Below are 16,052 nucleotides of genomic sequence, written 5' to 3'. Positions count from 1 at the left end.
AGCAGCACGGAATCATCTTGCTAGAGAACAGAGCGAAGCTGTTTCCAAAAAACAGCTTCAAAATGCCTGAAGAATTCAGGCTGTGTTGACGAATTAAGGTAATCATACCAAATAGTGAATTTCAAGGTTGCTAGAACTGTACAAAACCTGTTTTACAGATATAAATATATATCTATATCGCTCTCTGTCTCTCAGTATATAAATTACTGCATCTGTATGTCCCATTTTGCTAGCAAAATATAAAGAATGAGGGTTGGCTTGTGTTGACTTTAACACAATTAAGACAGATCTGCACTGTGATGGAGAAAAGAGCTGGCTGCCATGTCATGAAGACCCTGGAAAGACTCATCCTTGACCAACTCTGACCTATTGTCAGGCCACATCAGGATCTCCTTCAGTTTGCTTACCAGCCCCGCCTACAGGAAGGGCCAGAGTTGTCTCTATTTTCTGAGGTGCTGAGGTCATTTAAAATCTGTCAGACAATGCTCAGGATTTTTTACGAGTCTGTTGTGGTCAGTACCATCCTGCTATTGTGGTCAGTCGCAAATGCCAATTGACTCAATAAAACTGATCCGCAACGCCAGTAATGTTGTGGGGATGGAGCTGGACTCCCTTAAGGTGGTGTCAGAGAGGCGGATGTTGTCCATGATAAGGACAATGCTGGATAATACCTCCCACCTTCTCCATGACGCGCTGGCCAGTCACAGGAGAATATTCAGTGAAAAACTGAAATTACCCAAATGCACCAAAGAACGATGCAAGAAATCAATCCTGTACGGTTGCCCCTAGAGACAAAGCATATACAAACTCTCTAAGGGCCACCGTAATCCTGCCCATCTAATGCACACTACACAGTGCAATAGTTAGACTCTTTTGCACATGCTCTTTTTACATTATTAAATTTAGTTCAGTTTGTTACTGTTATTGTCTTACAGCAACTGTAACCACATTATTTCCTTGGCGATTAATAAAATATTTTGATTCTGATTTAAATCGTGATACCAGCACGTTCAGATGCTATGACGGCATGTAGGGGTCATGCTGTGGCATATGGAGTCGGAGATGTTGTCCTGCTATTTGGAGATGACTGCACAGCATTTTGGGTATGATGCAGCAGCGTTTGGGGATAATGCCAAATCTCGGTGCTGATGCCACGATTTGAACTAGCCCAGCTGCTGTGACAGCAAATTAAATTTATATTTAAAAACATACCCTATCAACCAGAACTGGGTTGCGACTCGATACGACGAAGAGTATATCAATCGTGTTTCGTTCCTTGGTTCTAGCCTATAAAATCGTTTGCGTACTTTATACGCTGCTGAAGCTTAGAGCTGCTCCGAGACACGGGGGGGAGTGCGGCGTTCGTGAACCTCAGAAACCTGCCAAACGAAATTATTAACAGTATGGCTCGAATACTGCTAAAGGACTTTCAACTATGCTCGCGGGTTTTTAACGCCGCTCCACGTTTCTTGAGGAAAGAACTGCACTTTCAAATGACAACTAAAAATAAAGGCAAGCAAGAAATTACGAGCGATAACACCACCATGACCGACACGCCAGGAAGTGCTTAATGGCATTAGCTTTGCTAGCCTGCCTAGCGTTTTATAACTGTCTGCTTTGGTTTGGTCACGTTCTTTTCTTTCTTGTTTGTCGTGTTCGAACCACGTAAGCGAAACAGTCCTTCTGCTTTGTTCGGATATATAATGTATAAGGCTTATGTCAACGATTTCCTTTTTGTTTTTGTAGGCTGATATATTTTTCCACCGGAAGTTAGAAATGTTTATATTAGTAACTCTCGCGAGAAAACTCACGTTAACTACTTTGACTGAACGCGCGAATCTCATACAAATGATCTCGCAGACCCGGGAACACGCTGAAGCAGATTGTTAGTGGAAGTTTGTAGTGTCGTCCTTTAATTATCAATTACTTAGTTTTTAGTAGGTTTTAATTTTTTATTGTACTGTAGTTTTTTAATTGTGCATACTTTGCCAACATGCCCGTCCTAGAAGTCACAGATGCTTCTGCAGTTTCTCCATCAAAGAGAACAAAGACAGAAACAAACCCTGCACAGGAAAGACCTGTCCTCAAATTTGCAAAACTTTCTGAGCATGCTACGACCCCGACCAGAGGCTCAGCTAAAGCAGCAGGTTATGACCTCTACAGGTTAGTAACTCTTTAAACTGAAATTGTGTTAGGTTCACTAGATGCCTAATTTGTGACTGTTGATGTGTGTGCATGTATATTTAAGTCTGGTTGTACCTTTAACTTAAAGTATTATTTTAAAAATGCAGATAAGCTTACCTTTACTGTCTTTACTTAACAGTGCGTATGATTACTCCATTTCTCCTATGGATAAGGCCATTGTAAAGACAGACATTCAGATAGCAGTTCCACATGGCTGCTATGGGAGAGTGGGTGAGTGTCTCTCTGCTATTCAATTTTTATTTGTTTTTGGGTTTTTGGTTTTTTTTTAAATTTGAGTTACCTGTCGTGTGAACTCGTGTTAGTCTTTCCTGTTTGTGCACCAGTTGTAAAACACCAGGTCGTCTGTAACTGTCTTTTTGTGTTGTTGTTTTTTTTTTTCCCTCCCCAGCACCAAGATCTGGACTGGCAGCAAAACACTTCATTGATGTTGGTGGTGAGCTAGCTAGCTATCTGACCTAATCATTGCAAGTTAACCCCAGTAGTGTACAGACATGACATTTTAATTTGTGTTATGTGTCGCATGTTCTCCTCAGCTGGAGTTGTAGATGAGGACTACAGAGGAAATGTGGGTGTTGTGCTGTTCAACTTTGGCAAAGAGATGTTTGAAGGTGAGTTATGGTGACAATAATGTATATTGTCAGTCTTTCATAACCACAGTAACCAGTGAAAGTAATCAGATTAGGGGATGACATCCATGCGCTCCACTCAATATAGATGCAGTATGGTACAAAAGTAGACTTGGATACTTTAAAAGATTGATGCAATTATCAGCTTTTATTTATCAGTAAAATTTGTGATTTAAAAAAAAAAAAGAATTGGTATTTGTGTGAAAGACTATTTAAGCTATTGGCTTCACTTTGAAGACCAAAAAAAGGTCTAAAAGTGATCTGAGAATGATAAATTGAGCTTCACATATATTGCTTATATTTCATTTAAGCCAAAAATAAATAATATATTTACTGTTGACACTTTTCAGCCTATTGGAGCTCATTGGAGCTTAATAATGAAAGTGTACACATAAACGCTTGATATGAAGACTTTTATCGATCAGTCAGATTTAAAGGTTATCTCATCTGCTTCCTTTTAATCTTACAGTGAAAAAGGGCGACAGAGTTGCTCAGCTGGTGTGTGAGAGGATCTGCTACCCAGATCTGGTGCAGCAAGAGGTAAATTCAAAGTTGAGTTTATTGGGTAGATCTAATTAAAACCGGTGCAACATAAATGGTCATGAAAAGATGCGAAGCTTCAGCTTTGTGGCTATTAGAAGCTGCCGTTTTTGTTGCTCTTGAATTATTATAGGCTACTCTACTTAAAGATGTCTAGGCTTATGTCTGTGAAACAAAATGAACTTGAACAGCACTACAAGTGACACAGAAATTGTCATAAAGCTGAATCTCATCCTCTGAGTTTCAGAACCAGAAAATTAGTCTTCTTTAAGGTTGCTTAAAGAAGTCGCTTTGAGTGTTCAGAGTAGGAAAAAGAAAACTATGTAGAAATAATAACGGTTTAATAATGCATTTGTTTTCTTGTGTATTTCTTCAGATTAGTTTTAGTCTTTAAATCCAAGTGTTTGCCTTTATTTATTTATCTTTTCTGTTTTAGACACTCGATGAAACAGACCGTGGCGCTGGAGGTTTTGGATCAACTGGAACCAACTGAAACCCTCATGTGTTTTTAAAATATGTTAGTCTTAACTTTGATAAAATAAGAAATAAAGTTTTGTTTTATATTTGAGTCTAGAGTTTTGCTGGGACTGAAAACCATGTGTTCCTAGTAAAAGTTCACTAAAGTTATAAATTCTCAACAAAGCTATTCTTCCAGATGGCCACATGGGGGCAGTCATACACAAGAATGTAATCTGCTCAAACTATTTCATCTGCCAGAGACTTGGTAACTTCCCTTTACTTAATACAGACGTGTGCAGAAAGAGGACATATAGGTGCCTGCTCAACTTGGTTTCAATGGTAATACAATTCAGATAAAGGGGGAAACACAGCAGTAAGTACATGTACTCCAAAAATGTTTTTATTGTGAATTTACATCTAAACCCTCACTGATGTGAACATGGAACACAGACTGGTGTCAGGCTGGTCCATTGCAATGCAGCACTGATTTTTGACTTGTGAGAGAATATGTGGCCATGAAGACCTCAGTGCATAATCATGAAGGCCCAGGTTTGGCATCATCAATGTGTTTTGTGTGTGTGTGTGTGTGTGTCTGTATGTATACACAGTTTACAAAGGAAGTAGTTGGTCATTATAAGCACCATTACAACCCCTTCCCCTCTATTCCAGGGGCTTCCTCTAGTTTACAAAAGCTTCATAGATTAAAAGTGGCATTGATTATTACAGTATAAACACAATTTACATGTAGTATAGAGGAGAGCAGGCAGGCTATGAAGCTAGCTGTTACTGTTGCAAAGACATGAAACCTTCAGAAAGGCCAATGGGATTGCGCCTTGTTCACTACTGAGTGCATTCAAAAGTCTATGTGGATGTGTTGCTAGCACCAGTAAATATGAATTATTCTAGTCAGTAGGAAAAATGGAAAAGCATAGTTCAAATACGCGGTAGGAGTTGTTCAAGCTCCGACATAGCTACATCTCAATAGTCCACAATGGGTTCCTCTCCTCTCCTAAGCCTTATTTGGGGAAACAAAGAAATGTGTGTATCCAGGTTCGATAGTCATTTACCTGAGGGGAGGACATGAATTTATTTCAGACTATTGGGACTCGCCTCTTTCTTTTTATCCCCCCGCCACTTAAGCTGAGTTCTAAGAAAACAAACAAACTTGGCCCTTAGAGCTTTCGGCAGTCCACAAGCCCTTCAATGTGGCATCCGATTCCACATATCATTATACAAGATTAAACCATACAATTACAAACCCTATCCACTCCCTCAATAGTGCTTTAAACGCAGCTGGAGTGGTGTGTCGGGGTGATATGCTTTTTATTTCGACTGGAATCTTTCACACCTTCGGTGGATACTTTCCACAGTAATTGTACCTATGATATGCAGAATCATCTTTGGTGATCAAATGACACAGAACAGTCCATCCCCCCCACCCCCACCCCCGTCTTGTCGCTTTGGTGGCGAGCCCTTAGAGTGAGTAGACGTTAACGCTTAGCTGCTGAACCAGAGTCAGAAATGTTTGGCCTTTTTCAGGGGGGACTGTGAGCTTGACACTGGATTAGCAGCTGCTGGCAACATCTGCCTCTCTCAGTCTTGTGATGGTTAATGGAGCATGATCTGCACCCTCATCTTCAGTATGTCTCCCAGCTGTCCTGTGAGGTAGTCTTTATCATGTTGGTCCTCCAGCTCAGCCAGCTCCTTCTTCTTGTAGAGGGGCATACTGCTGATCTGAAGGTGGTATGCGCCTGGCACGAGGCCCTTCTTCTTGCTCAAGTGCAGGTAGCTGACACCCTCCCTCTGGTTGATTTTGAAGTAGCCTTCCTCATTCCCGTAGTCGATGCTGTAACGCACATGGTCGCTCAGTGTGCTTAAGGCCGGGGTAAACTCGAGGATGTGGTCGCGGTTACTCAGGTCACTGATGTTCAGGTGGAACTGGAGAGTGTCTTCGATGTCCACACTGGCCAGGCTGACTGCCTCTGTCTCAGTTAGCTGCAAAGAGAAAATGTGGTCTGGCTGAGTTTAGAGGCTAAAGATGTCCAATAGTAAAGTCGAAGTCGAGTGAATCTGTGAATCAGTGTTAATTAAAGTCTGACTAGACGCTGGAGACATTATGAAAAAAAAAAAAAGACTTGTAATCGGTTGGTAGATCTGTCATTTAATACTGATTTACACAAAGTTGTTCCTTTTTTTTACATGAAGGTTTTGGTCCCATTTTTGTTACAAGGCCTTTCCCTGCTATAGAGGGGAAAACTCTTTGGAAGAAATCAGGGACCTTCATTTATTTATTTTATTCAGACTTAAAGTAGTCAAATATAAACGTAGTGTCTCTTACAGAATCCATCAACTTTTCAAAACCTTCAATTTCTCTTAAAAAAAACAGGGGACAGTGTGCTTCATACATACCTGCATGTCTTCCAGAGGATTTTCCTGTGTTGAGTTAATGCTGCGACGTTTGCGTCCCTTCTTGGTATAGCCATTAATTTTACATTCGTAGCAGGCCTCGGGAGAGAGGGAATTATCCTCCATTTCACTTCCCTGTCCAGGACTTGTGAAGCCCAAACCTGTGACGCAGTGTCTGAAAGCAAAAGTAAAGCCATCAGTAACCTATAAACACAGAGGAAACGTTACCACCGCAGTCGCTCATTTACTTACCCTTGTCCTGCACGGAAGTACCCAGGTGGACATCCACATAAGTAGCCTCCATCCGTGTTTGAACAGCCAAACTTGCATGGGTTCTGGCTCGTGGAGCACTCGTTGATGTCCGTGCAGCCTCCGCTGGTCTGCTCGTAGTTAAAGCCGGTGGGGCAAAGGCAACGGAAACTCCCCAGGGTGTTGTGGCACGACGCTCCCCCGCAGATCTGGCTGTTCAGGCACTCGTTCTCATCTGGGTCACAGGAAGTTGACGGGAAGTAAACAAACACGGGGTCATTCCAGTTAAAAGAGACAAACAATACTGGGAAAGCCTGCAATGAATGTCGTAAATATGTGCAGACATTCAAACTAAAATTAGAGATTTAACTAATCACCACTCGTTTATTCGGCGGTGCACACATCAGGACACACACAGTACATATAATTGCTTTCTCGATAACTTAGCTATTCCTACTTATTTTACATACCAAATGCATTTTTGATGTTACCCTACCTTTTATTTGATTTTTTACCTACTTCAACCGTTCATTAGTACTAACACAATAAATTGAGAAGATTTTCTAATAAAATAGACTCCACTGGAGAACTTCAAGGCTATATGGTTGATATTTCAGCAACCAATTCATGAGGATGTTCCGAAATGAAAGAATTGTTATATTTGCTGTCAAAGAGGACAGCGGTATAACTTACCAACACACTGATTCCACTGATAGTGCTGCAGGTAGCCTTGGGGACAGCTGCACCTGTATCCACCTACTAAGTTCTGACAGCCATGCTGGCATCTGTGATTGCCGTCACACTCATCCATATCTGTCAAACGCAGATACACACAAAACAAAATTACTCAGTCTTTTCCTGTGATTAATCAGCTGATGCTTGGTTGGAACAAATTGTTTTTAGACCTTCACAGGTTTGTCCGCTAGGATCTAATGAGAATCCCCGCTGGCAATCGCAATTGAAGCTGCCTGGCGTGTTCTGGCAGACGCCACTGGAGCCGCACAGATTGGGGTCTGTTGCGCATTCATTGTTGTCTGCATGGACAAAAAGGGAAGGTTCAGACAAGGGTAAAACTGGAAACATGGCATAAAGGCTCATTACCCTGATTTGGACTTGCTGAGTCAATAAAAATTCATTCACAGTTGGCACCGGCCTCTAAAAATAGGTCAGGTTACTGTAAACTCTTGGTACAAACTGTCTTGATGTCTGAAAGGGGTTCAAGGATAAAATCCCTAATCAGCTGAACGAAGATCAGATCAGAAGTGGCAAAAACAAATATTTAAATTTGGATTCCTGACCTTGGGAATAAAAGAAAAGCCAGCGCTCATTAACAAGTTTTCGGGGAAAAAAATGTAGAAGTGGGTGTTTGAGAAACAGGTTTGATTGTTGTGATTGGAATCTGTGTAAATCTGAACACAACGTTGAAGTTCAGGCTGGGAAACAGAGTAATCTCTAAATCTCAGCTTTTAAATGTGTTGTTATTTTTCACAGTTGGTTGAGATTTAGAAAGACTGCTAACACACTCGCAGTTTAGCTTTCCATTTGAAGAAACAATCAGTGCGTGGGACATAATGCTAAAGCATAGCAGGATAGTCTACTTTGTCCCCAGGCAACCCAACTATGGGTTTCAAAGCTGATTTAAAGTGGACATGATTTTCCTTACTGGTGTCAGTGGATGTAAAGTATGACAGTTGTGGATTCATGCTAAACATGGGTAGAGATTCACATAATAAGATCTGTGCATGTACAAGCAAACTGCATGTTAGTAAATGCTCAAACGGTTTTATTTACTCTTGTTTCTGTAAGATGTCAAGGACAGTGGATATTCTTAATTTGGTCGGTGATTATAGCAGACACACCCACCTACTGTTTATGAGGGGCAGCCAATTACAGGAAAGATGGCTTAAAGGGAAAGGATCAAAATGGCTTGATTGAAAGAGGGGTCATTTAAAACAAAGATTGTGTCGACACGTGAAATGACACAAGCTAGTCTAGCAGAGTTGAAGAACAAAAAAATGATGGACATGCGCAAAATAGATGTGCTGCAGAGAGAAGAAGAGTAGTATCTATAATATGTCTGGAAACGGCCACTACTTTTCCCCACTGAACAGCTTGTTTGATGAGCATGCACCTTAGTGAATCACACATATGACTGAAATAAGGAAAAACAATTTAGGTCAACTTTGAAGCATATTTGGAATCTACAGCCAAATTACACTATCCTCCTATGACTCAGAGGTTCATTTTGTACCACTTTCTCTTAAATATTGGCAAACAGCGATCATAGTATGACTGGAACAACAGTTTTACGTCACAGTCATGTTTTTCCCAGCTCATTACTCGTAGACTAACAGCACATCCACACCTGCTGTGTGCCATTTGGGTTACACTCTAAAAAAAGCCAAACCCGAGGATTCCCTGACACTGATTTGATGTGAGGTCTCGGGTGCCGTTTTATGGTCTGGAAAAAAGGCTTGGAGTTGTCATGGCGATCTACTGCAATGTTCCATAACAAGCATTGTTAAGCTGCCATGACTACAAACCAGACCGGCCTAATAAGATCAGTGTGATATCCGCCAGAGTCCATTAACATTTAATGGGTATATAAAGAAATAGACAAAACCGTGCTTCCCGTGTCTATTATGAGCTGGGCAGGATGACACTTTAAAAAATTCTTCTGTGAAAAGACCAACAGTCTGTGTGAAATCCTGTTTGGGCTACACAGGCAGTTTGATTAAAGACAATTCAGAATTTAAAGGGAAAAACATCACCGGATGTTGTATACACCTGTATAGATTGTATATGTGTTTTTACCAATGCAGGCAGTGTGATGCTGGGTGAAGCCAGCAGGACATTTGCAGGTGAAGCCACCGATGGTGTTGACGCATAAGAACTGACAGTTGTGCTGTTTGGTCGAACACTCATCCAGATCTGTAAACAAGAACAACATAAAGAATGAATTTCCCAACTGAACCTATTTCATACTTCATAGTTAAGATACAGGGGTCGCAGTCATCTAAGACTACTACTTGCTCTACTGTAAGTGGACTGCTCTTTTTCAAGCAAATTCCAGTCCTTCTACAGTCACTGACCTACAAATGAACTAGACACCGGAAACATAGAGGGGTACTGTAGAGGGGGAAGCTAAAACTATGGTAAATAAAGAACACTATGAGCACTATTTGTTTAGGCGTATAAACACGCCTGATAAACACAGATACAGACAGATGCACTGTGTCAAAGGCAAAGGGCACACTTGCAGTGAGCATTTAAAAGTGAGCATCTTAGGACAGCAAGCAGAACGCAGAATGTAGCCGCTCCAACCTGGAAACTAAATCAAGCATGAAAATCGCTGAACTCAAGTGATGTGACAACCACTGGGCTTAATTGCGGGCTTCTTTTGGTGCTTGTGCAAGTTACCTCTGCAGCTCTTTCCATCCTCCTGAAGGATGTATCCTCGGGGGCAGGAACAGAGGTACCCTCCCTCCGTGTTCTTACAGATAAAGTTACAAGGCTTTGGTGCCTGTATGCACTCATCCACATCTAGAGGAAGAGGCAGAATGATTCAAAATAAAGAAACAGATCCTGTAGCTGAAATTCCATAAACAGAGATCATGAGAAAGACAGACCCGAGCTGCATTTTTCATAGGAGTGGTGTGGGCAGTCCACCCACATAGTTTGGGTTCTTTACTAGACAGCAGGAATGAGAACGAGAGGTTTCAATTCCGTGTAAACACTGGAGGTGAATTTAAGCCTTACCCACACACTGCGTGCCAGTGATGTCAGCAGTGTAGCCAGGTTTGCAGATGCAACTGTAGGAGCCCAGACTGTTGATACACTGACCATTCCTGCACAAGTTCCCCATCACACGGCACTCATCAATATCTGGACAGAAATGAGAAACCCCAGCTTACTTCAAGTTAGTTCAAGATTTGGTTTCTTTCAGATTTTGACAATAATTACATATCAAAAGACCAAATAGTTCCACAAAAGTTGGAGGAAATATCTGTTATGCGTTCTTTTACGCACGTATGCATGTATTTTGGGTATAAAATCACTGATCTTACAAATTTTGTTAACCAGAAAAAAAGTTAATGCTTTGCAAGTGATGTCAACACAGATAACAACAACCATCTTATATTATTTAACCTTCACTACTCATAATTATCTGGTTTCTGGTTTACATACACGCAATGGCAGTTTTAGAAAAATTAATCACTGGCCCCAATTTTAGGGCCTCAACTCATCGTATTGTGTCCCGTATTGTGTTTTTTGCACTATTTTGCAGCGTTTGAGTGCGTGTGTGTAATTCTTTATGTCTGTAAATACGATAGCTTGAAAAGTTTTGAATGACTTCTGATAAAACTTGTAGGAGTGTAGAATGAGATCATGTTAACAGTCCATTAAAATTTGGCTTACAACCACTAAGGTCGTCAAGGTCAAGTTAACAATTTACTGGTTGAAAATTGACAGAAAGCCTTATAATTTAGAAACAATGATCACTGACCTTGTCATTGTTATCTGTATTGACCAAATACAGACATATAGGGAATGATTAAAATAATGCTGCTTTTGTGCCTTGTAATGTCAAGGGAGTTCAGCGAGGGAGGAACTGCCTGCTGGCATATACTCACACCAACAGGAATACTTAATGCAAAAGCAGATAAAAAGATACATAGTATTTCTTTTCATCAATTGATGTTTGATTACTATTTTCTCTGGACTGAAAAACTGAGTCAAAGTGTCAAAAAGTTCCTCTATTAGACCATTTGAGGCTGCAAAATGGAGTCAGCTCGTGTTAAAATGCCTAAAATTAGAATTGGGGGAAAACACACACACACACACACACACATTTAGCACCTGGTACAAAAAAAGAATCTGTCATAGCTAATTTTCTACTCTGTGCTCACTGAATGGGGTGTGAATTTAGTGATAATCTACTTGTTTAGATTGTATTAAGACTCAAAGTTAAGCTTTATTAAGCCCATGTCTATTGTGACTGATAGGTGGATGAACATAAACCGCTGTAAGCGGAAGCTTTCTGCTAGGCTTCACCTCAGCTAATTATAGTCACTTAAGCGCCGAACCATGTTTGTGGTTTTCAATGTGGAAATCACAGAGTAACTATAAACCACAGAGTAATATTTAAAAAAAAAATCACCAATCTCCTTGGTAACTGAAGGAAAAAATGGCACAATGGTGTGTTTATTCACCGCAGTGTGTGTTGTGTAGTTAAATATCTCTGATTACATTCCCCTGATCTTCTTCACCACAAAAATTGGTTCATTTTCAGCAGGACATCAAATCAGTGTCTTCATATTTTAGTAGCAGTAAAGTGATAACTGTATAGCACGAGGAACAGATGGGCTCTACAGCTGTGTTGATGTTTTGTCCATCTGATTTTTTACCTTTTGGATGTTTTTTTTTTTAATTCAACTATCTTTCAAATGATGATTGTTTATTGTTTGGCTAACTGCACAAAGTGTCCTAGAAGTTAGTGCTTCAGCTTTGGTGAGTGAAAATCTAGCATTTTAAGCGCTAATTAGAAGGTGTCTGTGTCTGTTTACAGTCGATGAACCTTGCTAGAAAAGCTAGTTAGAACTAGCTAATAACTTCACGGTGTCGTCCAAATCTGGTGACTTCCAGCTCAACGCCTCTGAATTGCAGAAAGTAAATGTGGATTACTAAATACTCATTAAGCTACCTCTTCCATCAGTGGTGTACCCAGGTCCCAGAGGACACATCTTCTTGTACTGGGTCGTCCCTGGCAGGGGACAGAGCTCACAGTTGTTACCCCATCCTCTGCCCCCATCACAGCAACACTCTGACTTGGTCACTGGGACCCTGTTAGTAGAAGTCATCTGACACAGAGTGGTCAGAACCTCGGTGAAGCAGACGCCTTCACGGTTATCTGCAGGGTAAGAGAGACACACACGCACAGAAAGGATCGTGAGAGCGAGACAATAACAGCAAGCAGACCAAACCACCCAGACAGGGCCTGGCCTCACACAGCAGACATAAATAGATAAGCCACACTGCTCTATCACTACTGTCTATAAAGAGGAAGATAGCCATACAGTTACAAAGTCCCACTGGAGGTTTTCTCACCATGCTCAACACATAACAGCTATCCAGAGCTATACTATATATTTAGACTAGGAAGAAAGGCTTTGAGCAGTATTTCCTTGCTTCCTCCTCTGCTGATAGTAACAGACCCTTGTTTATTTTAGGAAGATTTGGACACCATCATGGTAAAGTTCAATTCCCATGGAAGCATTAAATTCAGCTTCAGCATTTTCTGTTCTTCCAAAACACATACAATACATTAATGTCTAAATTATTTATATTGATAAACTATTAAGTAGTATGGATGATTTTTAATCAATTACTGTCTCTGTGGCTAGACACTGCAAACACTTGTTTTAATTATGTACTCCTAATCTCATCTATCTGGCAGCAATTTAAAGATGTAAATCTATAAAGAAGATACTAAATAAAGGGGTTCTCTTCTGATAATAACCTTACAGCCTTTTTAAATTGATGACAGTGTACATACCAATACATTCTGTCTGAGTGGGGTTGGGAATGAATCCTTGGTCACATCTGCATCGGTAACTTCCGACAGTGTTCTCGCAACGGCCGTTCTTACAGATACCCGGTTTGGCCATGCACTCATTCAGATCTAAAGCAGACAGACACACAGTGTAAAGAGGCATACTAGATTAAATGTACTCAAGGTAAAACCACCTACACCACCATGATAATTACCCATGCAGCCCTCTCCACTGGGCAGCCGTGTGTATCCAGGTGCACAGATACATATATATGTACCAATCAGGTTCTTGCAGGTCATGCCTCTGCTGTCACAGTCATCTATACCATCTGCACACTCATCTTGGTCTGGAAGACAAACACCATAGTAAGAGTAAGTGGATGCAAAAGCCTCAAGAAGCCCACGTGCATTCATGCCTGTGCAACAGGTGACGTAACACAGACACTCAGACAAAGTACGCCAGAGTTTAATCTAACCACTAAATCCAACACTGAGCTCTGGATTGATAACAGGGTTGTAGTGGGGTAGTTGGTGGTCTGTTTGGAGCTGTAATGTAAACAGTGACGTTATAGACACTGACATGTTCCTCCTGACTCACCGCTTCCCTCCAAATACAACTGTTGCTATGGCGTGCGAAATATATGAGAGATCAGAGGTGTAAACAGACACTCGGCGGGTTACAGTTGTCAGAGTGATTTAAGTTCATCCCAGACAGAGAACCCTTGAGGATCTCACAGAAATAGTGCGAGAGTGCGTTATGTAACTTTATGGACGGTGCTGGCATGGCTTTTTGTGAGAATTTCTACCAGAGCTTTCCAGTTAATGGACCTGCGAACTCTGACTACGCGGGTGAGTCATTTTACTGTTATACCTTTACACATCCTCCTGTCCTCCCGCAGCACGTAGCCTGTTGGGCATTTACACTCGTACGAACCCACTACATTAACACAGCGGAAGGCACACAGCAGAGGATTCTGGGCGCACTCGTTGATGTCTGGACCGGAAACAGAAAAACCACAAGTTACACATAAAGACACCCATGACCTAAACGGGGGCTCAGATACAGCTTCGGATACCTTCGCAGGTCATCATTGGCCCAGGCTCAAAGCCGTCATCGCACGCACACTCAAATCCCCCAATAACATTAGTGCATGTGCCGTTTCCACAGGGATTTCCGATGTCGCACTCATTAGTGTCTGTATTGAAGAAAAAAAGAAAAAAGCGACTCAGAATGACTAAAAGAGCAATCAGGAGGATAAGGAAAAAGAAAATGACCTGACTGACCTTCACATGTGACTCCACTAATGTCAAGGCGGTATCCCATGGGACATTCACAGCGGAAAGAGCCGTCTGTGTTAATGCACTGGCCATTAACACAAGGACTATTGATGCATTCATCAATATCTACAATCAGAAATGTCAACACAGATTGAAATTAAATGGCACAACCATAACAGAGATATTAAAAAAATGCAGATTTATTATCAGCCTATTTACCTTTTGGATGTTCATCTGGTCCACGTTGATATCCCTTGTTAGGGCAGAGATCGCGATACCCCTCTGGAACCGTCAGATGTCAAAAGTCATCAAAGGTTTTGATCATGAGCTTACATGAATATGAGCGGTTTCTCGCATCGATGCGTTTTGCGCAGCAGTGTCTGTTTTATGTGTAGAATACACACCCTGTCCTTCCATGGGGCAGATTTCACAGGGGTCTCCCCAGCCTTGACCTGGCATGCCGATGCAACAGCACACTTCCTTGGTAGTGTTTTGAGGTTTTGGAGCCTGACAGCGCCCATTTTCAAACTTGGTATAGCAGTAGTTCACACGGACATCTATGGGATAACACACATAGAGAAGGCAAGAACAGTGAATGGTGATATGGTGAACAGATGGATGAAATATCTAGAAGCGCAATGTCGTCATAATAATCTATATCAAGTCAGGATCCTGTCTGGCTTGTTTTGGCAGAGGACAACTGGTTCTGAAAATCTAAAACCTTTCAGATAACTCGAGAAACTATTTGACAACCGTAAAGATTGTAAGAAAAGTTTGTTGCCTCTGAATAATTCAATAAATAAATAAATAAATCCATAGCTGGTTGGTTCACTATAGCCTCAGCCTGAAGAAATCCTGCTATATTCCCAGGCACAAAGATTATTTGATTAAGGCAAATATGACAAAACTCTGTTTTTTCAAACAACTCAAATTTTTTTGTGCTTTCTCAAACTGGGGTCTTGAGTCGTTATGGCAAGTTAATCGCTGTGATCACCATCTTCCCGATTGTTTGTTTCTGTTGTTGGTTTCAGTCTCCTTTCATTTTCTGGAAGCTTTGCCACAAACAATTGGCTGTAACAGACAAAAGAGCTTGAGAATCAAAACTCCACATGAATGAATAATGAGCAGGCTTAGTCCGAAAATCATCCGTGACAATTCGGGAAAAGTTTGGAAAACAATCAGTCATGAGGTTCAAAAGTTATGCGCATAAATGGTCTGAGCTTGAGCAATTGGTGGTGCCAGAGTGCTCAAGGGCAAGACATGAAACTAACACAAAAGAATGAATAAACTATTCCTAATCAGTGTGGCAAAATCCTACGTTTTTACATGAAAAATATGAAGAAGAAAATGAAAAAGAAGGAAGCTTCATTTCGGGCCCCTGAACAACAACCATGTTAAAAGTTCAGAATTAGAAACAGCTGAAGTATTATGTATTCTGCGGCCACAATGTAAAAGCTGTAAAGTCTTACGTAGTGCTTGTACCTACGACTTGATTATTACATCAGTGTGAGGGGCTATTTCATCAAAACTACAAAACAAGACCTCGATATGAGAAAAAGTGTTCTTGTTTTCAACCATTTTTTAATTGTACAGACTGAAGTTGCATAATTATCTCCACTCACCAATCTGTGTGTGTCTGGTTACTCCAGGACTAAGCAGCTCCTTACTTGTAATAGGAAGCATATGGTTTCGCTCTCCTGCTAACAATGGCCTTCAGTGAACTCAACACAAATAAG

At 41.0% G+C, this 16,052-nt stretch overlaps 2 protein-coding genes across 2 annotated transcripts in view; one reads left to right on the top strand and one right to left on the bottom strand.

Moving 5' to 3' along the window:
- Window positions 1-1,386: 1,386 nt before the first annotated feature.
- On the top strand, window positions 1,387-3,939 carry dut (deoxyuridine triphosphatase). Its single transcript, XM_085152945.1, has 7 exons — window positions 1,387-1,512; window positions 2,007-2,163; window positions 2,324-2,415; window positions 2,594-2,638; window positions 2,739-2,813; window positions 3,301-3,371; window positions 3,808-3,939. Exons 1-7 carry the CDS (start codon window positions 1,404-1,406, stop codon window positions 3,862-3,864), a joined length of 606 nt encoding a protein of 201 aa, XP_085009071.1. The 5' UTR covers window positions 1,387-1,403; the 3' UTR covers window positions 3,865-3,939.
- Window positions 2,559-16,052, bottom strand: part of fbn1 (fibrillin 1) — a 63,390-nt gene continuing 49,896 nt past the window's right edge. Inside the window, exons 51-66 of the mRNA XM_085152890.1 lie at window positions 14,721-14,873; window positions 14,536-14,598; window positions 14,323-14,442; window positions 14,115-14,234; window positions 13,910-14,032; window positions 13,254-13,385; window positions 13,042-13,167; window positions 12,190-12,396; window positions 10,245-10,370; window positions 9,906-10,028; window positions 9,300-9,416; window positions 7,391-7,519; window positions 7,179-7,298; window positions 6,489-6,720; window positions 6,240-6,411; window positions 2,559-5,825 (exon numbers count right to left, since the gene is read on the bottom strand). Of these exons, the coding sequence (XP_085009016.1) occupies window positions 5,439-5,825; window positions 6,240-6,411; window positions 6,489-6,720; window positions 7,179-7,298; window positions 7,391-7,519; window positions 9,300-9,416; window positions 9,906-10,028; window positions 10,245-10,370; window positions 12,190-12,396; window positions 13,042-13,167; window positions 13,254-13,385; window positions 13,910-14,032; window positions 14,115-14,234; window positions 14,323-14,442; window positions 14,536-14,598; window positions 14,721-14,873 (2,450 nt within the window). The 3' untranslated portion in view covers window positions 2,559-5,438. The remainder of the gene's footprint in view (window positions 5,826-6,239; window positions 6,412-6,488; window positions 6,721-7,178; window positions 7,299-7,390; window positions 7,520-9,299; window positions 9,417-9,905; window positions 10,029-10,244; window positions 10,371-12,189; window positions 12,397-13,041; window positions 13,168-13,253; window positions 13,386-13,909; window positions 14,033-14,114; window positions 14,235-14,322; window positions 14,443-14,535; window positions 14,599-14,720; window positions 14,874-16,052) is intronic.

The sequence above is a fragment of the Neolamprologus multifasciatus genome, chromosome 1 (assembly GCF_963576455.1).
Source record: "Neolamprologus multifasciatus chromosome 1, fNeoMul1.2, whole genome shotgun sequence".
Lineage (NCBI taxonomy): Eukaryota > Metazoa > Chordata > Actinopteri > Cichliformes > Cichlidae > Neolamprologus > Neolamprologus multifasciatus.
The sequence above is the reverse complement of the archived record's forward strand: the minus strand, read 5'-3'. Positions and strand labels throughout refer to the sequence as shown.